Source organism: Camponotus vicinus, unplaced genomic scaffold (genome assembly GCF_025532165.1).
Source record: "Camponotus vicinus isolate PSW18456_S1 unplaced genomic scaffold, iyCamVici1.0 SCAF_7, whole genome shotgun sequence".
In the NCBI taxonomy this organism is placed as follows: domain Eukaryota; kingdom Metazoa; phylum Arthropoda; class Insecta; order Hymenoptera; family Formicidae; genus Camponotus; species Camponotus vicinus.
The window spans coordinates 15,414,783-15,441,716 of NW_028141979.1; the positions used below are offsets into that span (position 1 = coordinate 15,414,783).

General features: G+C 38.0%; 1 protein-coding gene across 14 annotated transcripts in view; it reads right to left on the reverse strand.

The window, feature by feature from the left end:
* LOC145974574 (dynein axonemal heavy chain 6-like) overlaps window positions 1-26,934 on the reverse strand; it is a 424,968-nt gene that overhangs the window by 351,402 nt on the left and 46,632 nt on the right. For 10 of the 14 annotated variants that reach the window (XM_083104479.1, XM_083104480.1, XM_083104482.1 and 7 more), the window contains one exon: window positions 6,579-6,759. The exons of 1 other annotated variant lie outside the window; for it this stretch is intronic. In XM_083104479.1, the coding sequence (XP_082960605.1) occupies window positions 6,579-6,759 (181 nt within the window). Of the gene's footprint in view, window positions 1-6,578; window positions 6,760-26,934 lie in introns of those variants that run through there. 3 more of the 14 variants (XM_083104490.1, XM_083104487.1, XM_083104489.1) reach the window with 1 other exon arrangement.

The window sequence follows — 26,934 nt, forward strand, 5'->3', positions numbered from 1 at the left end:
TCATCGCTATCACTCACTCACTTACCTTTGCGTCGTCCTTCTCCCACCTAAGCAGCATCTTACAATGTGTCATCCTTGTCCCACGTTGACGCCATCCTTGTCATACGTTGATGTCATCCTTGTCACACGTTGATGCCATCCTTGTCGCACTGTCCTCTTCACACACTTAGCGCTATCCTTTTCCCACACGTAGCGCTATCCTTCTCACACCTTCGCACCGTCTTCTTTCCGCGGATCCCCCTTCTCCTCGCGGACCCCCTCGTCCATCGCTCGCGCCGCGGATCCCCCCTACCCGCGCGGACCCCCTCGTCCATCGCTCGCGCCGCGAATTCCCCTTCCCCGCGCGGACCCCCTCATCCATCGCTCGCGCCGCGGATCCCCCCTCCTCCGCACGTGACGTCACCCCCACACGTGACGTCACCCCCCGCACGTGACGTCACCCCCCGCGTGACGTCATCCCTCGCACGTGACGTCACCCCCCCCCGCGTGTCGTCACCCCCGCCGCGGTTCCCTCCCTCGCCCCTCACCCCTCCTGAGATCCCTGGGTTAGAACTCTCCTTGTATACCTACTGATTATACTACTAGAGACCTTTTATTTGATACCATTTTTGAAGCAAAAACTCCAATCAGCTTTTATAGAAACCCAAATAATTATGTAATTTATATTGCGCATAGCGCCCTCTAAAGGCGTCATTCAAGCGAAATATTGCACACATGAATTCAGCTTGACAAGACCTTTCAAACGATATATAACACATATCCATTCGCGATTAACACTTCGTGCACTTCCCTTGTTAGATAGAATAAGTATAGTAATCTCTCTCGCACGCTCTATGACACAAAAATGTATTTACACACTTTAATAAATGTTTATTTAATATTTATAATTGAAAAAAATGTATTTATTTACGCGCCTCTCCTTGCGCTCCCATCCCTTGCGCTATCTCTCTCGCGCTAGTTATAAGAATTTATCGTTGTCTCTCTCACAGGCGTCGTCTTCGCAATATCGTTGTCTCTTTCGTACGCGCTATAGTTCTCTCTCGCACGCGTTGTTCTCGCGATATTATCGTTCTCTCTCGCGCGCTAATTGTAAGTCTCGTGATATTATCATTGTCTCGCACGCGTTGTTCGCGATATTATCGTTGTCTCTTTCGTACGCGCTATTATCATTCTCTCTCTTTCATATGCTCGTCACTATCACTCACTCACTCACTTATCTTTGCGTCGTCCTTCTCCCACCTATGTGCCATCTTACAATGCGTCGTCCTTGTTCCATGTTGACGCCATTCTTGTCGCACGTTGATGACATCCTTGTCGCACTGTCCTCTTCACACACTTAGCGCTATCCTTTTCCCACACGTAGCGCTATCCTTCTCACACCTTCGCACCGTTTTCTTTCCGCGGATCCCCCTTCCCCGTGCGGACCCCTTCGTCCACCGGTCGCGCCGCGATTCCCCCTTCCCCACGTGTGACGTTACTCACCGCGCGCCGCAGTTCCCTCTTCCCCGCGCGTGACGTCACTCCCCCGCGCCGCGGTTCCCCTCGCGCCTCACCCCCCCTGAGAGGACCAGAGTTAGAACCCGCCAAATTACGATATGGCAAATTACGAGACTGCCGAAATCCGAAAGATTCGCGTATGTTAGGAGTGTTATATCGAAAGGTCTAGTAAGAACGGCGTAAGCGGCGTCCGACGACTATCGATTACACAGGCCCACAAAAAAAAAGTACCCTGTGCTGGCGATCTGACTAGGCTAGTCTTATGTATTTTGGCCCGCTGAATTCGAATCTGACGTCAGAATTGCTCCATCACGTCACAGTTTTTTTTAAATCTCAAAAATAGACGAAAATTTCGTAAAAATCAACATTCTAGGGTAATAAGACTGCGCTTCTTAAAGAAAAAATTACCAAAATCATATTTTAATGTATTTTCAGACATTATAAATCCAAATCCGACCTAGAATATAAACGTTGTGCTCAATTTCTTTTTGTGCTCATTTTTTATTTTTTTTATTTTTTCAAGTTGTAACACCTAAAATTTACTGCAAACAGATTCTATTTATCAAGATGCGAAGATATTAAGATAGGTTTTTACCTCCAGATAACACAATCTTTTTTTTCATATACCTCTAGCGCTTTAAAGACATGAAAAGAGGTTTGTGACCTATATAAAGAAATTTCTGCATCTTATACGAACTCAACAGCTAGAAGCTGTAAGTTACGAAAAAATTTTTCTCAAAATTTGGACTTGGAGAATATAAGATTAATTCTTTCCAATATAAGATTTATTAATGAACTAAAATCAAATATGGAATACGGAAGATTGCTACTTTTTCATGACAAATGTTAATGGAATCGATGGTATGATTGGTGTGACAAATCGGATTTGGATTTATAATGCCAGAAAATACATGGAAATATGATTTCGGTAACTTTTCCCTCAAGAAGCGCAGTCTTACTACCCTAGAATGTCGATTTTTACGAAATTTTCGTCTTTCTCTTTTGAGATTTAAAAAAAACTGTGACGTGATGGAGCAATTCTGACGTCAGATTCGAATTCAGCGGGCCAAAATACATAAGACTAGCCTAGTCAGATCGCCAGCACAGGGTACTTTTTTTTTGTGGGCTTGTGTTATCGATCTATTGACCGTGGTCGTCGCAATCGAGTTCTCACGTCCCCGCAAATTAATTAATTATTCGTTTTATTATTAGGTATTCTTTCGAACCGATTGCTGTTGATTAGAGTATCGAGATTAAAAATTAGAGCAAGTAAAAGTGCGTCTGCAGAAAAATTCCCGTAAAGTAAGACGACGATTTGTCTGTCGAACTATCGTTACGTTTTTCGATGCGCCGTTCGGCCTCGGTAAGTCTGGCCGTAAAAACAGTATATAAAATATATGGAATGTGATAGCTTTCTCTTTTCGGTAAATATTCGATCTCTCCGACTTTCACATTTTGCGAACTTCGAGATATTATCGTAGGATTATGATCACCGTTGTGGCGTTATTATTTGATAATTTCGTGAAGATTATTTCCTACAATTGTCAATCTTTCATTTACTTTAAATATTCTATATTTTATATTACTATTATTTTTCTTTATTTTGCTACTTTGTTCGCGGGTGAACGCGGATTGCCGCGACAGCGAAGAGTTTTGAGAGCGCAGCGAACGGACGACCACAGATAGTTTACTAAAACCAAAAAACCACACCACGTAATTTTTTTGTTTTTTATTTTTATTATAAGACACCACAATTATAATTTACGAAAAAATATATATATGTACAAAAGCTGAAGAACTAATTTGCTCTCTTACAGATAATCGAGCGGTTTTTCCCACAGCGGTTTTTATCGAAGCGAAGCGGTTTAGCGAAAAGCGGTTTGGGGAAAAATGCGGTTTAGCGAAAAGTGCGAGACTGCGAGGTGCCCACGTGCGGTGCCCGTTATATAGCGAGCGGAATTTTGGGCCCTTTGCGACGTGGACCAATAAATTTTATAATTTAGCGGTGACTTCAGGGCGCCGCGTACAATTGGCCGCCGATGAGGTCTGACGTTGAAAATTCTTTGGTTGTCATGCGCGCAATCTTTTTCAATCAGCTGATTGGCAATCAGCTGATCGTGACGTATGGGCGCGCATGCCCGTACGCTACGCTGATTTTGTCGACGGTTGACAATGTTATTGTAAACGTTTATGATACGCGTTTCTTAAGCGATGAAAAAATGCGAGATAACGGGAACGGTCGAGTTTTTCTGACGGATCGAAGGATTGAGAAGATTCTTGATGCCCGTTAAATTCGAATTCTCGAATTATAAATTGCTGATTCTTGCCTATGCGAATTTTTAACCGGGATAATTTTTATGATTTTCGAACTTCTTTTATTTTCTTTTTGAATAAATTTGTTATATTTTTCTACATTATGTCCGCGTAATTTATTTGAGTATTAGCCTTTCGTGAATGTTAAATTCTGTGTTTGTCGAATTTTTGGATTTTCGTGAAGCCTCGTATAAAATAATTATAACATCCTTTTCCATAAACCCTGCCCCTCTATCGTTAGGCGAGCTTGTCGGCCCGTGGCGAAAAAAAGGCAAGCGTTTGTCGCGTTATTTTGTCGTTTCGCGAATTGATACGTGAAAGACCGTATCTGGAGCCCAATTTCGAGATTTCGATACGGCCTTCGCTTCGCTGCGGCTCGCGCAGAACACCCTCCATCCCTGTTCCTCCGAGCGCGAGTATTCTTTTCGTGTCTTGTGTTTTTGACGACATTTCGCTCCCTCTCATCCTCTCTATCACCCCGAATATACAGGGTGACCCATTTTAACTTAGGCAGCCAAATAACTCGAAAAATAAGCAAGATAGAGAAAAATGTTTTAGACAAAAGTTGTATGGTTTCGAGGGGGCCATAAGATGGTATCATTGGTTTGACCTTAAAGAGTCATTTGAAGGTCACGTGAAGGTCACTTCAATTTTTTTAAATGGAACATCCTATATATTTTTGTACATTCTTGTAGCTCATCTCGAGAGCTTTCCAAAACACTATAATTAAGTACATTTTCGTTAAGTACTTTTTGAGTTATGATGCTTGAAATAATTTCTTAATTTTACATAAACCGTAAAATATCTTGTAAAATATTCATTTTTCGATTATCTTACCTTAATACTTTTATGTACAAAATAATGAGAGGAATCAATTGGTGTAAAGAAAACACATAGTTGTTTTTAAGAAAAAATATGGAATTGTTAATTGCAAATTACATATTTTTTCTTCGAAACAACTATGTGTTTTCTTTACACCAATTGATTCCTCTCATTATTTTGTACATAAAACTATTAAGGTAAGGTAATCGAAAAATGAATATTTTACAAGATATTTTACGGTTTATGTAAAATTAAGAAATTATTTCAAGCCTCATAACTCAAAAAGTACTTAACGAAAATGTACTTAATTATAGTGTTTTGGAAAGCTCTCGAGATGAGCTACAAGAATGTACAAAAATATATAGGATGTTCCATTTAAAAAAATTGAAGTGACCTTCACGTGACCTTCAAATGACTCTTCAAGGTCAAACCAATGATACCATCTTATGGCCCCCTCGAAACCATACAACTTTTGTCTAAAACATTTTTCTCTATCTTGCTTATTTTTCGAGTTATTTGGCTGCCTAAGTTAAAATGGGTCATCCTGTATATATATTCGGGGTGTTAGAAAAGTCTGGGAACAGTCAAATATCTCGAAAACAAAATGTTTCTGAGAAAAATGTTTCGAACCACAGTTGTAGGATTTCAAAAGATCTATTTACTGGCGCTATGAGTTTAACCTTGGGTGGCGTCGCCAAGGTCAGAGCAAGGTCATCTAGAATTTTTTAAATGGGACCCCCTATTTTTATTACTTATTCTTGTAGCTTATCTCGAGAGCTTTCCAAAACACTATAATAAAGTATTTCTTCATTAAGTACTTTTCGAGTTATGAGGCTTGAAATAATTTCTTAATTTTATATAAACCATAAAATATCTAGTAAAATATTCATTTTTCGATTATCTTACCTTAATACTTTTATGTACAAAATAATGAGAGGAATTAATTGATGTAAAGAAAAAACATAGTTGTTTTTAAGAAAAAATATGTAATTTGCAATTAACAATTCCGTATTTTTTCTTAAAAACAACTGTATGTTTTTTTTACACCAATTGATTACTCTCATTATTTTGTACATAAAAGTATTAAGGTAAGATAATCGAAAAACGAATATTTTACTAGATATTTTATGGTTTATATAAAATTAAGAAATTATTTCAAGCCTCATAACTCGAAAAGTACTCAATGAAGAAATACTTTATTATAGTGTTTTGGAAAGCTCTCGAGATAAGCTACAAGAATAAATAATAAAAAATAGGGGGTCCCATTTAAAAAATTCTAGGTGACCTTGCTCTGACCTTGGCGACGCCACCCAAGGTTAAACTCATAGCGCCAGTAAATAGATCTTTTGAAATCCTGCAACTGTGGTTCGAAACATTTTTCTCAGAAACGTTTTCAAGATATTTGACTGTTCCCAGACTTTTCTAACACCCTGTATATATATATATATATATATATATATATGTATATTGCGACGTTATATTTTACAATCCTGGGGTGATAGAGAGGATCATAATTCGAGAGGGTGAGATATATCGGATAGATGAATAAAATATATTTTATTAAAATTATAAAGTCTGAGTAATGTAGTGTGGCAAAATAATACAATTATATAGGTGTGTGCATATATGTGTACGTATATATATAACATATACGTACACATATATGCACACACCTATATAATTGTATTATTTTGCCACACTACATTACTCAGACTTTATAATTTTAATAAAATATATTTTATTCATCTATCCGATATATCTCACCTTCTCGAATTCTGATCCCGACTCTTTATCAAGGATTGTCGAGATCGGTCATTCGTTACGAATTAAAACAAAAATTAGTATAAAATTCTGTTTCGCTTTCATGCAATATTGAAAAATAAAACAGATGAAATTATTGATTGAGATGATCTTTAATTAAACTATAATGCAGAGAAATTTCTTACTTTAAAGCATAAGGAGTAAAATACTCAGAAGATCGTTCCACAGCGTAGATCATGTAATAGAACTTGCTATTTGGATTTTTTCGCAATCGTTTGATAAAATTTAATTGATCTGTTATGGATGGCTTGATTCTCATAGTATACTTTTTACTTTCTTCCTTATCATCTCTTAATTGCACTTGTACTTATAATAAAATATAAATAATGTAGATTATTATATGATTTAATCAATAAGCAGTTATAAAAATAGATTTATAGAAATTGTGTTATTTATATAAAGTTATTATTGTGGGAGTCAAATAAACAGAATTATGTATCATATCGCACAGTAGCATCACGATGTCGAGTGATTAATGTCGAGGTATTAATTTGTCAATAGTTTTGCGTGGGGATTGCTACCAAACAAATTATCCGGAATTTTATGTCAAATAAATTTTCGATTAAGAATTCAATTAAGAATATTTCAGAAACTAAAATCTACTAATCAAAATTCTAATAACACTTTTCTAATACAATGTAGATACAAGCTTTTGATTGTGATCAATTCGAATAAGATTGGTACAGTCGATCCTGAAATGATAATTGTATATTAAAATTGTAATATTTTTTATTCTTCTCCACAATATCCATAAAATTTAGATTCACATATGTCCGCATGCACATATACATGAACCGATTTTGTTCTTCAAGGCGCATTTGCAGCGCTCATGTACAACAATCGTTCGAGTGAAAACGTGCTTTAAGAGATAAAATTATGTTGTGTATATGCCTGCATACACATGTGAGATTATATTATAAGATTATTTATATTTAATATTATATTATAACAGATATTTAATATTGTATTATATAATTTCGCGAAATAGTGCAATAAAAAAGAGAAATAATAAAATGATTGAAGCTTATAAAAGTACCGCAGAATAATGCAAGAAAAAGAGAAATGATAACTCCTAATATATTTATTTATATACAATTATATGTTATATAATAATTATATATATTTATATATAATGTTACGCCCGGTGGACTCCACGATTCTTTTCTTTCTTCGGAACGATATTGTGGAAGAAAGAAACCAAAGATCAGCTTGCATTTGAAACGCAAAGCGATCCTTCTTAAAAATAATGATAGCGTATAAAGAACGCAACTTAACCCGCGCATATAACCGACATTTGAACCAAACAAATCTAATACTGAGAATGGTCAGTCGAGATAGCGTTAACGAAACTCTAAATAAATTCGTGAATTATGAGACGAAAAGTTGTTATAAGAGATTTCAACCGCCTCGTATCTATTGGTACGGCTTTATGTTCGAAGTCGCTCTATCTAAAGAATTTTTAAAACAAAGATCTGGTTCTCAGGAAGATTATCAAAATCTAAACATACGACAATATTCTTGAAATTGATAGTGCATGTGCGCTTGTTCGACAGGCCACTTTCAAGCGTTCTCCGAATCATTAAATCATCAAGAACGATAAATTAATCAACTTACTCCCACTCTCTACTGGATGGAGCTAAGTCTCGAGCCAAAAGGCTTAACCAATTAAAATCTTAAGAAACGCCTCTCCTCCCAAAAATCAGCCTCCTTGTCCTTAAGAAGGGAGTAATTGAATTTTTTTCATTTGTTTAAAAAGATTCCTACCATCCAGTAAGGAGGAGGAGCAATAACTTTAAAAAATGCAAGCGCAAGGCGCGACGCGCACTCTAGTTGACAGTTCAGTACGCTAATTTTTCCAACGATTCGCAGTGCAGATCAGTTCACAGTTCCTTACACAATTTATTCGTTCCTTTAGTCACAGTCGAGATTCGATCATATTACATTTTTGAGAATGCAATCTTAATTTGATTCAAATTATATAGCCTCGAGGATCCTTTTTTGCGTTATGCAATTGAATTATTAATCTGTTTTATATCACAGTGAAAATGATTTTGTTAACATTTAATTGTGCATCGTGTGAATTTTCTGGTGAACATCTCCATTACCCATCTCTTCATGTTATAAAGCTCCGACCTCAGCCATTGCAATTTTATCAACGCACTCATTTTTGTGATGCCAACGAGTAGTGAGTAAAATTGAATAATTTTTATTTTCTCTCTTTCCCATATCTTACTATCCCACAATTTAAAATCGATGTCTGACAAATAATTCTAAACGATTTAATAACCATTAAATTTTTACTAATTACTATCAATCAATCAATCCTTGTCTCACCCCTCTTCCAGTCTCATTCCTTGTTCTTCCTAATTCACCTTGAATCTCCGAAAGGTGGTTCGCGAATAATCCTTCGTTCGCCTAGAATCTCCGAAAGGGGGTTCATGAATAATCCTTCGTTCGCCTAGAATCTCCGAAAGGTGGTTCGCGAATAATCCTTTGTTCGCCTAGAATCTCCGAAAGGTGGTTCGCGATTACTCCTTAATTCTTATTTCCCTTTAGTTGCCTTTTCTAATTTATTTAGCGAGAATTTGTATTGTTTTCTATCTTTATATCTCGTCTCAGCCCTTCTTTATATATATATTTAACTCTTCATTTCTACTTTTTCTTTACTCCCTTTCACTTTCTTTTAATTTTCCATCTTTATATTATTATTTTTTTTTCTCTTTATATTATTTTCCTTTGTATTATCACTATTTTTGGGAGAAACCATTGAAATAGATGAATAATTTTTGAACTTAGACTTGGCGAATCTCTTATCTTAATTTTATTATTGTATTTTTTAATTTAGACCTGTGTTTTAGCGAATTTAGAAAATTTTAATTCTAACTATAACACATATGCGCAAGCGACGAATTCTATACTTCCTTTAATGAATAAGCGTTATTCATACTCTTATTACACATTCATTTCTTTATTTTTGTCCTATTTCTTATATTTTATTAATTATATATATTCTAACAACCAGTCAGAACCTAATTTTTAACGTAAATTCCCCCCTGTATATTCTAACTGATGACCTCCGAACGATTGTAACACCCGCGAGAATATATACTTACACACAGATACCCACTCACATAGTTATAACCGCTAATATGTATTTTTTAATTCTTTCTTTATCTTTATAAATATTATATTGTATTTTTAATTTAATATATAATTTAATTAACCCGTATAATTTATTTAACCCGTTCTCTTCCCTAAATCTTGAGATCGCACTACGTCCCATCCCGCGTAACAAGGATTAAATTCCTTTATCGAAAAGGGACCATCGAGCGAATAGGCTTAAAAACGCAGCGTTAAAGAGACCTTCGGTCGCCGACCTGTGTCAGGCCCTTCACATTCGTTCGACCCGATCCATACACACGCTCGAATTAAGTGTGTCACGGGGTAAGTAAGTTGCGTCCTTCCATTCCAGGGTCTGGACGTAACAATAATTACATATGTAAATAATCTTTTCCTGCACATAATTATGTGACTGCACAGTGACTGCACAGATAAATATATAAATTTTTATATAGTCATAATTATAGCTATGCAGACGTTTAATTATACAGGGTTTACCAAAAGTGTGGAAACCCCTTAATATTTCGAAAAATACGCATTTTTAAAAAAAAATGTCATACAAAAGTTATAGGGTTTTATGTGGCGCATTACACAGCAACATTATTATGACCTCGAATAGCGTTGTCAAGGTTATGTAAAGGTCACCTTCAACTTTTTAAATGGGACACCCTATATGCTTTTGCATATTCTTGTAGCTTATCTCGAGAGCTTTCCAAAACACTATAATTAAGTTAGTTTTCATTAAGTACTTTCCGAGTTATGAGGCTTGAATTCATTTCTTAATTTTACATAAACCATAAAATATCTAGCAAAATATTCATTTTTCGATTATCTTACCTTAATACTTTTATGTACAAAATAATGAGATGCATCAATTGGTGTAAAGAAAAAACATAGTTGTTTTTAAAAAAAATATGTAATTGTTAATTGCAAATTACATATTTTTTCTTAAAAACTATGTTTTTTCTTTACACCAATTGATTCCTCTCATTATTTTGTACATAAAAGTATTAAGGTAAGATAATCGAAAAATGAATATTTTACTAGATATTTTATGGTTTATGTAAAATTAAGAAATGATTTCAAGCCTCATAACTCGGAAAGTACTTAATGAGAACTAACTTAATTATAGTGTTTTGGAAAGCTCTCGAGATAAGCTACAAGAATATGCAAAAGCATATAGGGTGTCCCATTTAAAAAGTTGGAGGTGACCTTCACATAACCTTGACAACGCTATTCGAGGTCATAATAATGTTGCTGTGTAATGTGCCATATAAAACCCTATAACTTTTGTATGAAACATTTTTTTTAAAAATGCGTATTTTTCGAAATATTAAGGGGTTTCCACACTTTTGGTAAACCCTGTATAATTATACAGGGTGTCAAACGTATATGTAAAAAAAAACCATAAGGGAGGAGCGAGTTTGCTGGCGCGCGGCGAAGGCTCCTCCCCTCCCCAATCACTGCTTTGTCGTGCGCCGCCATTATGTTACAGTCAGATCGCTTTTGCCGCCGCGCGCTTCTAGCCACGCGCATTCGCCGATCTTTTATAGTTAGTATCTAGAAATTTTATGTAGTTTTTGCAAAATGATAAAAGACTTTTTAGTTCAGTTTAACGAGATCTACTTATGCTTTTTTTGGATACATATGCGCCTGACACCCTGTTTATACAGGATGTTTCATTTAACCCAAAAAATATAGAAGATGACATTTATTATAAAAGTTTTATTACTTTAAGGAGGACATAAGATGGTTTTTAAAATTCTCTATTTTTGATTATATATTCTTGTGGCTTATCTTGAAAAATTCAAAACATTATAATAAAGTATTTTTCCATTAAATGCTTTTTGAATTATAAGACTTAAAGCAATTTCTTAATTTTATACATAAACTATAAAATATTTGTACGCGTTTTTGTGAAAGTTCCTGTAATTGGAACTATCTCGATAGGGATACCAGTCGGACGGGGAGTGGATGTGTCCGCGTGATCGTTCACACAAAACATTTATTCAATAGTAATAATGTCAAGACAATAGATCAGTCAATGTTCGTGAAAGAGTTCACAATTTGATGCACAGTCTCTTGGCAAGCAAAGATGCTTCACAAATACAATATTAAACAAATGTTGCCGCGGGAGCGAATATCCGTCAATCAGTTAATTGCCAGGCGCGCACAACAAGAACGAGCGAGAGTGCTAATGACATGATCAAGTGATAACGCTTAAAACAAGAGCAGTTTAACGACACAATCGAGCGAGAATGCTAATGATAGAAGCGAAAACATTACAATAAGAACGCATTAATTATAAAGTTAACGGCGAGAGCTTACTCGACAAATGCAAGAAAATACAACGTATAGCGGGTGCAAGTGAACGCGCACCACAAGGACGAGAGAGAGCGCGCAAGAACGAGAGAACATACGATTAGTAATAATTCGTGTATTTAGCCGAGTTGATTAGTTTGGCACTAAAGTTCCGAGCAGTTTCCGGTCACGATTCATTTTTACGGTTCGCAAGGATTACCACTCTGTGTACGAGTAACGCGGATCGAGAATGTTCAATCGATTGTAATGGATGGCTCGATGCCGGCTCTATCGATCGGCCGTTGCATTATTATTAAATACACGATGCCTGCACTTTACACACGATTCCGCTTTTGCAGAATCAGTAATTAACAAGAATTAGCGGTCGATCTTTCGTTAATGAAGCAAATATGTCGGAAGACTGTCGCAGACACGTGTGATTGAATGCTCGTATCAATAGTCTCTGGTTGTCGGAGCCAACGAGGCTTTAGATTTTCGCGGATGCGATACGGGTCGCGAACATTCGATTATCGAAGCCAATCAGTCATCGACAAGCAGGACAATTCTTTGATTGGCTTATGATCCTTAGATCATATGTGTCGCAATTATTTCGCGCTACGTACTTGAGGCGACGTGGAATAAGATAAGTTTGAAGGGGCGCGCTGGCCCGTCATACCAACGATTGCCGCGATCATGTGAAGGACGTTCGCATACCTAACGCGCTACATCATGAAAATATCTGAACAATATTCATTTTTCGATGATCTTACCTCAATACTTTTATGCACAAAATAAGAGGGATCAACTGTACAGAAAATATATAATTGTTCTTAAAGAAGAAAATGTGTAACTTGCAATTAATAGTTACACATTTTTTCTTAAAAACAACTGTTTTATTTTTTACAACAATTGGTTTCTCTCATTATTTTGTGTATAAAAATATTGAGGTAAGATCATTAAAAAATAAATATTTTTTACGAGATATAATTTATATAAAATTAAAAAATTATTTCAATTATCATAACTCAAAAACCTAATGGAAAAACCTAATGGGAAATTCTCGAGATAAACTACAAGAATATGCAATGAAAAATAAGCAATTTTATTAAAAAAATTAAAGATGACCCTTTTACATGACCTTCAAACAATTATTTAAGGACAAACATGGTAATTATGCATAAAAAGGGCCCACCTTCGCACAAATGTGTTATTGACGTATGTTGTGAAGATGTTATCCCTGATTAACATTCTGAAGATTTTAGCCGGCGGTCGTTCTTTATTCAAAAGTTATTAACAAATAAATGTGAGAAATATTGACATAAAGATTCTACTTTTATTTGTTCACCGATTTGCTTTATTTTTAAATATGTTATAGGGGAGATTTTTCCGAGTAATTTCGTATAATAATATACAGGGTAGGGCAAAAGTTTCGGCTAAATATCTCAGAAAATATTAATTTTTTGAAAAAATGGTTCAGACAGAAAAAAATGGCTTAAAAAATCTATTAGCTGATGGTATTTATTTGACCTTGGGATGACCTTGAAAAGCGCGGTCAAGGTCACCATAAAAATCTTAAATGGCAACCCCTATTTTTTATTACATATTCTTATAGCTGAGGTCGAGAGCTTTCCAAAACACTGTAACTAAATATTTTTTCATCAAGTACTTTCCGAGTTATGAGGCTTGAAATCATTTCTTAATTTTACATAAACCGTAAAATATTTTGTAAAATATTCATTTTTCGATTATCTTACCTTAATACTTTTATGTACAAAATAATGAGAGGAATCAATTGGTGTAAAGAAAATACGTACGTGTGAGATTAATTTATCGTACGGGAACAATTTTCAAAAACTACCCCTTCGGGGTTGAATTTTATATCTTAGAAATAAGACAGGCATACGGGTTCACACCAACTCAACTACTACAGGGGCTCCCGGAATGATTGAAAGGGGATACTCTCCTATGGTTCAGGAATTATCGGGATGCCTGGGAGACATGGGGCGACTTTGAGCGCGATTTTCGAAGGCAATTTTTGCCACGGCGATACGCGGCCACACTGCGTCGAGAAATTATGGGGCGGCACCAACAGTCAACAGAGAAATTTGCACAGTACGTCACGGTAATGATGACACTGATGCGTCGGGCCGGGGGATACTCGCGAGACGAGCAGCTCGAGGTAATCTACGAGAATATGAACCCGGCGTATAAACATTACGTGAGGATCGACGACGTACGGAATATAACAGAATTGCAAACACGGGCCGCGGAATGTGAGGATATAGTACAAGAACAAAAGGAGGCAGTAAAACGGGAGAAAGACACCACAGCACCGGCAATAGCAGCGGTATACAGTAAGAGAGACTGCTGCTGGCGGTGCAAACAAAGAGGGCACACGCGCGCGCAGTGCCGGAGACAGGCAAAGAAATTTTGCTCGCAATGCGGTCAGGACGAAGTCCTGACTAAAGACTGCCACCCGAAGGCGGGAAAAGCCTCCGGGGCCGGGGAGAACGCGGCCGCGAATACAACCCCGAGCCCCACATAACTTTCACACCGTGACCGCGTATGAAGATACACATTCAGGGACGGAGTTATAACGCCCTGATAGATGGGGCGTCAGAGATCTCATTAATCAATAAACACACGTCCGAGATCCTGAACACCGAAGAAATTGAGATCAAGGTAGAAAGAGGGGCAGTATGCCTAGCCAACGGGTCCACAGGCGAAACACATAGTTATATGAAACTCCTGCTGCGAGTGGGCAACCGGATCATCACACACAACTTTTTCGTCCTTCCACACATGGAGGATAAAATAATTATAGGGATAGATTTGCAGTACCGACTCCGCTTGGGGATCCCTCCCCCGCCAAAGCACATCAAAAAATGGCTTCCAAGGTGCAATACGATCGGGGGGCTGGCCGTGCAAACTCCGGACGAGAAGGAACGACTGCAGCAGTTTTTAGAGAAGGAACTACGAGAATTCGAGAATATCCGCGGGTCAACCAGCAAAGTAGAGCACCACATACGTCTAAAAGAGGAGACGCCCATCAAGCAAAGATACCGACCACGCAATCCGGCCATGCAGGCGATTATCAATAAAGAAGTGGACGAGATGATGGAGTAGGGCGTAATCGAACCATCACATAGCCCATGGAGCTCCCCCATCGTAATAATGAAAAAGAAAGATGGCAAGCATAGATTCTGCATAGATTTCTGACGGATAAATGACGTAACACACAAGGATGCATACCCGTTACTGCAAATTACCGCGACATTGGATAAACTGAGAGAAGCACGATACCTGTCCACGCTCTACTTGAAAAGCGGGTACTGGCAAGTCTCACTCGCACAGGAGAGCCGACCGATAACCGCGTTCACAATTCCGGGGAAGAGACTGTACCAATTCACAGTAATGCCGTTCGGGTTGCATTCGGCACCGGCTACATTCCAAAGATTGCTAGATACAGTCCTCGGGCCAGACTTAGAACCTTACGTATTTGTCTATTTAGACGATATTATCGTAATTAGTAAAATGTTCCACGAACACCTCAAGCTGCTCGCCGAGACTTTCCGCCGCTTCCGAAATGCACAATTACGGCTGAACCCTGACAAATGCAAATTTTGCGTAGATAAATTAAAGTACCTGGGGCACATCATTGACAGGGAGGGGATTCGGACAGACCCCGAAAAGGTTAGCGGAGTGGCCGACTGGCCAGAACCGCGAACAGTTAAGCAAATTCGGCAATTCATCGGGATGGCCTCGTGGTATCGACGATTCATTGCGGGTTTCTCCGAAATAGCCATGCCTCTTACGCGACTCACAAAAAAGAATGCGCGCTGGACATGAGGAAAAGAGCAGGAAGAGGCTTTCCGCACACTAAAAGCGAAACTGGTTTCCGCTCCAGTGTTAGCCTGCCCGGATTTCTCAAAACGGTTCGTGTTACAAACCGACGCGAGCACTTCCGGCTTCGGTGCAGTACGCAACAACATGAGGACGGCGAAAGAGTAATAGCGTACGCGAGTCGAACGTCAAACACTGCAGAACGAAATTATACCGCAACCGAACTCGAATGCCTGGCGATCGTCTGGGGAATCCGGCAGATGAAAAGTTATTTGGAAGGCTACGTCTTCACGGTCATAACTGACCATCAGGCCCTGAAATGGCTGCAAAAATTGGAGTTTCCGACCGGACGACTCGGGCGCTGGGTGTTCGAGTTGCAGCAATACGAGTTCGACATCAAATACCGTCGAGGGGTACAGAACCGCGTGGCAGACGCACTGTCACGCTACCCTGAATCTCGGCCGTCAAACAAAAACGCTGCCGGTGGTACGACCGAATTTTGGAAGAAGTACGGCAGGACCCAGCCACCAGACCAGGATACAAAATTAAGGACGGAAAACTGTACCGACACATCCTGTACACACTGAATTTCAAGAAAACGAGCAGCGATGAGCAATGGAAATTGTGTATCCCGACACCAGTACGGCAGTAGGTTCTGCAGAAGTATCATGACGAACCAACGGCGGGGCATCTCGGCATTGCGAAAACTATAGCAAGAATTGCCGAGGGACATTACTGGCCAGGGATGTTCCGCGACATTACGAAATATGTCCGGAATTGCAGAAATTGCCAGAGCCACAAAGCATCTCAAGAGAAACCGGCAGGAAAACTGCACGCAACAGAGGTTAAACGACCCTGGCAGCAGGTCTGCATTGATCTCATAGGCCCAATGCCAAGATCAAGGAAGGGACACACTTGGCTGCTAGTTATGCAGGACCGTTTCTCAAAATGGACCGAACTGGTGCCTCTACGCCGAGCGACAGCCGAAGCCGTTACACAGGCCGTGACAAACAATATAATCCTGCGGCATGGAAAACCGGAAACCATCCTATCGGACAACGGCACGCAGTTACGGTCAGGACAGTTGGAACAGAGATTGAAAGAGTGCAATATAAAGCACGTGACCACACCAGCGTACGCACCGCACTGCAACCCAGTGGAAAGAACTAACCGATCGATAAAAACCATGGTCAGTCAATACATTGAAAAAGATCAAAGGGCCTGGGACGGAAAACTAAACGCGCTCCAATTCGCGTACAATACCGCCGTTCAAGACGCCACAGGATACACCCCAGCGTTCCTAAATTACGGACGCGAATTAATTTCGCCTGTGGCCGACGATCCACCGAACGAGCAACCGCCAGCTCCCGAGACAATATTTAGACAACTACAAGAGGCAAACGAGCTGGTAAAAATAAATCTCGCCCGAGCTTTTGAAAAGCAAAAGCACTATTACCTGAGAAGAAGAGCCTGGAAACCGCACGTGGGCGAGTGGGTGTGGAAGAAAAGTCACCAGCTCTCCAAAAAAGCGGATAACTTCAATGCGAAGCTCGCACCAAAGTACGACGGGCCATACGAAGTACGTCGGCTGATTTCGCCAGTAATCGTCGATTTTCGCAGCAGGCGAGGGAAGTGGCTCCGACACGTACATATTCAGGATTTAAAATCGGCGAAAACCGACAGCTAGGACGAGGACAACAACAATAACAACGATGACGATAGCAAAGACGAAAGCGAGTGACTTGAGCGTCACTTCGATTCGAGATGTCGAGCAGCGAAGAAATACTTAGAGCTATCGAAGAGTACCTCGGCGAACCCGCCGATCAAGGAGCGCATCCCACGCCTCCGGTTCCGCCACCAGAGCCGCGACAGCAGCCGCAGCCGCGGCCGCCAATGGTCGGAACGATCGTCCAAAGGTCCGACCGGGTCAACGAGCAAAAGCGGCAGATGCTCTTGGCCCAGCCTCCGCCACCACCAGGGAGAAGGCCGATCCGGCCTTACGAAAAGCCGCCACCACCGCTGAAAAAGACCGCAGCTGAGGCCCCGAAGGAAGAGATCCTGCGGCCTTCAGGGCCCTTAACCGCACCTCCAATCAAGGTGGAGATCGAGCCCGGCCTCATTGTGGAGGTACCGCACTTCGCGGTACATGTGAGCCGACGCTACAAACCACGAACACCGAAAGGGCGGTGGATCCTACGTTTTTCCGGGGACGGAAAGCTCCGCTATAAGCGGAAGATCAGCTAAAGATCCGTCCGAACCAGAGGGTCCATTCGTCCGACCGACCAACCATCCGTTCGCTTCGACCACTACGCACATCGAGCTCACAGGTGTGCCTCGAATTCAGGCACAATTTTAAGGGGGTTGATGCAACGATGCACCCCGTGCACCCTCTGAGATGCATCGTATTCCCGGCATGCGATCCGCCGGAAGCTGCCGCCCGGCAGAATACCCGCCGGGCATAGGCAGGGGCGCGGTCCGCCCACAATTTTTTAAATTATCTTCGAACGGCTTTAAGCCGTTAAGGCTAAAAATTAGCCGAACACCGCCGAGCGTAACCGATGCGGCCCGAACCGCCGACCGGCGAAAATCCGCGTTCGGCGCACCTCTCGAACCCCTCTGAACGGGCCCGACCGCACCGTTTCCCGAAACCCATTCGGAAGGGGTAATACCGCCGCGCGCCGGCGCGGGCAATTAGCCGGTATAAAAAGGCTGCATCGGGATAACTAATCACCTTTTCCTAGTCCGCTCACGCAAGTGAAGCATACCGAGGAAACCTAGACCGCTCCTAGAAAGTTAGCTCAGCTTCAAGTCACGGAGGTAGAGCGAACTCTTCCTCCTTCGAGCTCTCTCGATACTTGATTCGGCTTAATCCATCCAGACACTTTTTCCGACCGTATAAACGAACCCGAGCGCACTCCGGTTTGATCGAGGGATCTCGATAATCGGTCCAACATCCGACCGCCTAATGCCGGTGCATTAAATCTCGAGGTAGAGAGGAGAGCTACCTCGGACGAGTACTCTCATCGGCACGGCGCTCCCGGAAATCTCCTATCTATACCGGGAATTATTTCTGTATTTATAAGAAAATACCTATTCCGAAATAACCAGCCGATCCACGGAATCACACGCCTACGAAAGACGTATGTAGAAAAACGGGGCTAGACCGACCGCCCAGACACGCGAAATAAAAAACGAGACGCGCTACGTCAAACGGTCATTGAACACACCTGATTGTAAACACGCGCGATACACGAAGCGTCTTGCATTGCGAAAGCGACGTTATTACCGGATTATAAGTAACTCTCTCTCTGCATTTCCGAACAACGCTTTTATTGCGTACAACCTCACGTGCATTTATACCGTGCGATACAACCACGCATATATTCCTAGCATATTCTTCGCCCAGCGAAACCGTACAACACCACGCGTTTCGCGGTGTATTTAACATACACCACGTGCAACACACATACACTCACATTGTAAAACACACACACACATACATTGTATGATTTATAATAAACACTTATTCTTTCTTCACATTCACACACGCTCTCGCTTTTTTTTTACGACGACCGGACTCTGATCCCGACTTCGTCTATCCGACGGCGATTTAAGCGGAAGTCGTACGTGACAACTTTAAGTGTTATTGACGCGCTGAATAGTAACTAGCCCAGATTCGCATTCTTTATCGATTGATTTTTAATCAACGATTGTCCGCCGCGGACTCGCGGTGGACGGTTTTTAACACCTCGTTTTTGGGGGTATTTTGGAGGGGATCGCCTAGCGATATGACCATATGCGGTCATGGAAGATTTTTCGTGGCGGTCAAGTCTAACGCAAGCGAAAGAGGTTCAAAGTCGAAACCTTTCGTTGGCATTTTCGCGTTTCCGGCGAACTTGCGCATGGTTCGCTGAGATGGTACCGCGTAAAACCGCAAGGTCGCGAACATTCTATCGCGTTCTAATTATAAAATTTATATTAACGATAAAATAAAGTTATAGTCCTTCAGACTATCAAGAGACACGCAGTGTCTTGCGCCAAGTTCATGCGAAGCATTAGCGAGGCACTCTGTGTATCTATACGCGAGTCGGACAGTTGAGAGTAACTCAGATTACCGGATTTCAATAACGGCTGAACGGATCGAATTCTTACTAGGTTTAATTGATAGAGCGAGTTTGAATTATATAAAGAAAGTATCTTTATTTTTGTGCTGCATGATCTATAAACGGAAATATCATAACGCAAAATCGAAATCTGAAAATTTTCAATTAAGAAACGTCTTTATCATCGTCATCAACACACATGTACACAACACATGGGAACAGAAAACATATATATGTTTCCTACTCTCAACAAAAGATTACGCTAGCGATACTTTGCGATATTAATGACATGTGTCATTAACCGCATTTTGAGTAGACAAATAATGAGTGACAAATAATAAAGTGCAAGTTAAATAATAAATTATTAAAATATTTATTAAAAGTTGGCAAATAAGAGCCAGTAAGGTATGATAATTGGAGCGTAAGGTAAATAATAAATATCTATTTTACCAACTAAATATAAATATACCTATATAATATAATAAAAGTATACATATAATATACAGGGTGACCCATTTTAACTTAGGCAGCCAAATAACTCGAAAAATAAGCAAGATAGAGAAAAATGTTTTAGACAAAAGTTGTATGGTTTCGAGGGGGCCATAAGATGGTATCATTGGTTTGACCTTGAAGAGTCATTTGAAGGTCACGTGAAGGTCACTTCAATTTTTTTAAATGGAATATCCTATATATTTTTGTACATTCTTGTAGCTTATTTCGAGAGCTTTCCAAAACACTATAATTAAGTACCTTTCCGTTAAGTACTTTTTGAGTTATGAGGCTTGAAATAATTTCTTAATTTTACATAAACCGTAAAATATCTTGTAAAATATTCATTTTTCGATTACCTTACCTTAATAGTTTTATGTACAAAATAATGAGAGGAATCAATTGGTGTAAAGAAAACACATAGTTGTTTCGAAGAAAAAATATGTAATTTGCAATTAACAATTCCATATTTTTTCTTAAAAACAACTATGTGTTTTCTTTACACCAATTGATTCCTCTCATTATTTTGTACATAAAACTATTAAGGTAAGGTAATCGAAAAATGAATATTTTACAAGATATTTTACGGTTTATGTAAAATTAAGAAATTATTTCAAGCCTCATAACTCAAAAAGTACTTAACGAAAATGTACTTAATTATAGTGTTTTGGAAAGCTCTCGAGATGAGCTACAAGAATGTACAAAAATATATAGGATGTTCCATTTAAAAAAATTGAAGTGACCTTCACGTGACCTTCAAATGACTCTTCAAGGTCAAACCAATGATACCATCTTATGGCCCCCTCGAAACCATACAACTTTTGTCTAAAACATTTTTCTCTATCTTGCTTATTTTTCGAGTTATTTGGCTGCCTAAGTTAAAATGGGTCACCCTGTATATATGTATATATACTTATTCTTTATACATTTTTATATAATTTGCTTATTATTTAAAGAATATATATATAAATATATATATATACATATATGTATACAGGGTGTCCCATTTAAGTTGATAATGCGAAATATCTCAAAAACGAAGCGTTGAGGAAAGAAATGTTTTAAACAAAAGTTAATTGACTTTAAGGGGGCTATAAGATGGTGTCATTTGACCTTGAAAAGTCGTTTTAAGGTCACGTGAAGGTCATCTTCAATTTTTTAAATAGAACCTCCTATTTTTTATTACTTATTCCTGTAGCTTATCTCGAGAGCTTTCCAAAACACTATAATAAAGTATTTCTTTATTGAGTACTTTTTGAGTTATAAGGCTTGAAATCATTTCTTAATTTTACATAAACCGTAAAGTATTTTGTAAAATATTCATTTTTCGATTATTTTACCTTAACACTTTTATGTACAAAATAATGAGAGGAATCAATTGGTGTAAAGAAAACACATAGTTGTTTCGAAGAAAAAATATGTCATTTGCAATTAACAATTAATATTTGTATAGAATTTAATACAATTTAATACAATTAAAAAATATCAGAAATGTATGTGTACACACACACACACACACACACGCGCGCGCGCGCGCGGGGGGTGCAAGGGGGCCTTCGGCCCCTCCTCCCGTAACCACCCCGCTGGTAGGATCTCGCTTTACAACTCTTTTTGGTAAACATTATTACTTTGTCAAAAACTGAATACATGGTGCAAAAAAGTTATTTCATAATGGTGACAATATTGCAAAACCATAAAATATTTTTATAAATATCTTGGAAACTAAGGCCGAGCGGCGGTAACATGTATAAGGAAAAGTTGTTCAGAATCATGCTCCCGACAACATATTTCAAGGTCAGTGAAATCGGTGAGGAATCGCTAATGTATATAATGACCAGGTAAGTTTTTGGGGATTATAACAATATACAAAGTCGAGTTGTGTTTAGAGATACATCCGCATCGAAAAGAACAAATGTTTCTTTTGCTAATCAACAAGATGAGGATCATCATGTTTGGAATCTCTCCTTTAGTTAAATTAAAAATCAGAATGGTCACTGTTTTCCCAATTGATTATATGCACGCTTGTTGCTTGGGAGTGATGAGAAAACTATTAAATTTTTGGATAAGTGGTGCATTGACAACAAGATTATCTCGTCGTAAGGTGAATATTTTATCAGAGCACTTAGAATCTTTAATATCATATATGCATTAGAATTTAAGAGAAGACCCAGAACGCTTCATATGCTTTCAAAATGGAAGGCAACAGAGTTTCGTACATTTTTATTATACTTGGAGCCTTTTGTGCTCAAAAACATAGTTGATAGAGCCGTTTATGAACATTATTTATTTTTTCATACTGCAATATCAATTTTAATATCTGCAAAATTTATATCAAAATTTAATTGTTCATTTCCCCAAGAACTGTTGAATATATTTATTAAACATTGTAAAGAATTATACGGCCAAGAATTCTTAATCTATAATGTATACATATTATGTCATTTAGCTGATGAAGTGCAGATTTATAGGCCATTAGATTTATTTTCATCTTTCCCGTTCGAAAATTATCTTACAATTAGTCAGAATAAAGGGGAACACTCATGTAACAGGTCGAAAAAAATCGATTCTTTTTAATGCTTAAATCAATAATATAGCATCTGAGAAATGTGATGCTAAAGTTTCAGGGTGAAATTTGGAGTATTAACGATACTACAGAGATATGTTTGTATCTGCGCGTACTTGAGAGCCGGAGAGCGCACGGCGTGACCTCGTTCCCTTTCGCACAATAGACTTCAACAAATAGCCAACGGACTTATATTGGCTAGATTTTCACATGTTTAAGATTACGTAGATATAATAATAAATAATAACAATAACAATATTAGCAAACATGAAGCTTCGCTAATCAGCGTTAGTCGTTCTTCGAATCTCGGTTTGTGTTCTAACATCGACATTTTATATTAAAATGTATCCGAAAGAAAAAAAGAGAACGTATCGTGCGTCTAGACCGCGGAAAAAAGTTTTCAGAGGCAATCAGTTTACTGATGAAAATTGCAATAAATTAGGCGACTGCAATAAAATTGAATACTGCGAGTAGTACAGACTTTACAGTAAATCAAACTCATTATTATCGCATTATTGAGTTTTTAACTGTTTTTGGTGCAATTTCGAATCTGGTCATTTGTAGAAAATGCAAACAAGACGTGAGCTTTAAAGAATCAGGGATTCGTGGCCTTGGTTTTAAACTATCGTTTTGTATTGATGTGGAAGGCAAGAAATCAACTCTGGACCTTTTATTAACAACGCTTATGAAATTAATAGAAGAATAATTTTTGTTATGAGACTTTTAGGCGTCGCTAGAGAAGGAATAAATAAATTTTGCAATCTTATGGATATCAGGCAAGGCATTAGTAACAATGCATATGCTAATATTGTGAAACATATTCATTTCGCGTCAAAGAATGTGTTTGAAGATTTGTGCGAAAAAGCAGTTAAAGAAGAAAAAAAAGAAAATGAAAAACATAAAAGACCCTTATCACATCTCAAAATTTTTGGCATGGAAAAAACGCGGCTTCACATCGCTTTATGGAGTAACCACGCTCATAGGTTATTACACTGGGAAAGTCATCGACCTTCTTGTAAAAGGAAGTTACTGTCAAACTTACACTTATATTTATTGGAGAAGAGAAAAAATGAGAGAGAATTCGAAGAATGGTATGAAGAGCATGCAGAAGAATGCGCTATAAATCATAGCGGCTTCACAGGAAAAATGGAGGTAGATGCCGTCAAAGAGATGTTTTTGAGGTCTGAAGACAAATATAATGTAAAATATAATAATTACATTGGCGATGGAGACTCAAAAACATATAAAGTTATTTTAGATTTAAATCCTTATGATAATGATTTTGTTTGCGATAACTCGGCAAAATGGGCCGAAGAATGAGAGCAGCGTGAAAACGAACGACTCCGAGGAGGAAGCGAGAGAAAACGAGAAGACTCGATAACGAGATGTATATATATATGTATGTACAGGATCTTAACTTTATTATAAACTATTTACAAGCCCACTGTCTTCGCGCGATTAACAATCAAATTATTAACACCAGAATCTAGTTGAAGTTAAATCGGTGAGTCACGGAGAGAGTCGTTATGATCCGCGAGCAACGGAACGTACAATTTAAACTGATAGAGCGTACACCCACAGAAAAGATTTCTAAATTTAATGCTATTACACTTCAATCTATCATAAAATAGGATCGATATAGCGCCAATCATATTTTTTATTAAAAAAAGAATATTTTTATCTTAAATAGAAAATTCTTAAATCTAGAATAAAATGATCCTGATACTATCTACAAAAGACGACAGATGCATATCGGTTTCACGCAACTACTGCGAAAAAATTGTATTCTTAACTTAAGAATATGCCACTTATCTTTAGAATATATACCACTAAAATAAGCGCTAAGAGGATACTCTTAAGTTAAGAGGATCTTCTAAAGAGATATATTCTTAATTACACAGAGAAAAATATTTTTTTGGAATTAATAAATTTTGCTGAAGTCAAATAAATTTAATTATTGGTCTAAAAGTTTTTTCCGCCTAATTTGAAATAATCTGTTTAATATTCTGAATCCCAACAAGGAATCCAGATTATTAAATAAATTATTTTAAATTCAACTTGAAATTAAATTGATAAACAGTGATGTCAGAAAGAGGATGCGGCTCAAATGCACATAGAGAACCTGTGTGTGAGCAGGCGTCCTCTCTTCCGCATCACTGCTAAGGGAGAAAAATATACTTTAGATCTTATGTTAATACAAGTCCTTTATATACATTTCATGGTAAATATTGAGTACGAGAAAAATTAAGAGTGGTGTCGCCGCATAGCGGTAAATGAAGAAACATGTCGCGCACACGAAAATCGAGTTGCGGCGTAGAAGTCGCAAATTAAGAATATATTCTTATTTATTAAATGGCGCTAATATCAAATTATTCTAAGTGCAAGAATATATAGCTTAGATTTCTTTATATTATTCTTGTTTCCAGATTATAAAGACAATCTTATTTAATTCGAGAGAGAAGAATAAGAATTATTGTTTTAGTTTTAAAATTGTTTCATTTTTATACTACATAAGATTGTGACCGGATTAAATGTGTCAAGAATATTTTTTGTCTTGTTATTAGAAATCCTTTCTGAGGGTGTAAGAGCGAATCGAGATACTTGGAGAGACAATTTTTCGTGTTCGCCGAGCGCATCAATTTATACTCGAGCTCCTTCTGGAAAGGTCCCGATTTTTCAGGAACTCGACAGTTACTAGGCTCCGTTTGAATCTGACTGCCTAACGCGTTATTTATTAATCTTGGATCTTTCCAGAAGGGCGAGCATTGTTTTGTGTTAGTACAGACAAGCGATATCTCCTTTAACGGCTGCCAGGAGCGCCGAATGAACGGTTGGGCCCGACTCCCCCTTTTTTTTCCTTGTCCTCGAGTACACTTATTCGAGTGTTAATTTCTTAATGCTCGATGCATTTTGAACAGATTTTAAAGTAGTGAAAAAGGAATGCATAGGTCATGTTGAGAAAAGGATGGGCACTCGGCTCCGAAACGTTAAAAAAAGTCAAAAACTTGAAAGAAAAGGAAAATTGACCGATTTTTTAATTAGAAAACTTACGAAATATTATGAATTGGCTATTAGACGAAATATCGACTCTGTTGATAATATGGAAAAAACCATAATAGCAACTTATTATCATTTATGCTCTACAAATGAAAATCCGAGACATGAAAACTGTCCAAAAGGAGCAGACAGTTGGTGCAAATGGTGCGTCATCGAGGCTGCAGATAAAGAAGAGGAATTTGACCTTGTACCTCCACTTACCGCCTGACTTCACTCTGACATTCAGCAATTCCCAAGGAACACTAAAGTCAAGAAAAAGTCAAAATGACTTTATTTTGACTCGAAATAGTCATGTGACGAAAATTTGACCTCAGTAACATATACTGCTCATGACGGAAAAATGACTTTGTGCTTGTCCTGCAAAAGTATGCGTGAAAGTTCTCAAAATTATTATTCGTAAATATGTATGGCCTTATGTCACTTCAATGTACAAAATGGATCATTTTTTATAATTTAATAGCCTTTCCATTATAATCTTATTTTTTTACATGTAAGCACATTTTTCAGCTTGGAGTTCTATTTATGGTGTATTGTGTGAGGTCATATTAATTGCTGTAATAATAAGTAAGAGAATTTTTCACTACATTCAAAATACTTTTTCGTCAAGATGGAGAATGTCGCAATACTATTATGTACAAAATAATGAGAGGAATCAATTGGTGTAAAGAAAACACAATTATTTTTAAGAAAAACACAATTATTTTTAAGAAAAAAACACAATTATTTTTAAGAAAAAAAATGTAATTGTTAATTGCAAATTACATTTTTCTTTTCGAAACAATTATGTTTTCTTTACACCAATTGATTCCTTTTATTATTTTGTACATAAAAGTATTAAGGTAAGATAATCGAAAAATAAATATTTTACAAGATATTTTACAGTTTATGCAAAATTAAGAAATGATTTCAAGCCTCATAACTGGGAAAATACTTAATGAAAACTAACTTAATTGTAGTGTTTTGGAAAGCTCTCGAGATGAGATACAAGAATATGCAAAAGCATAT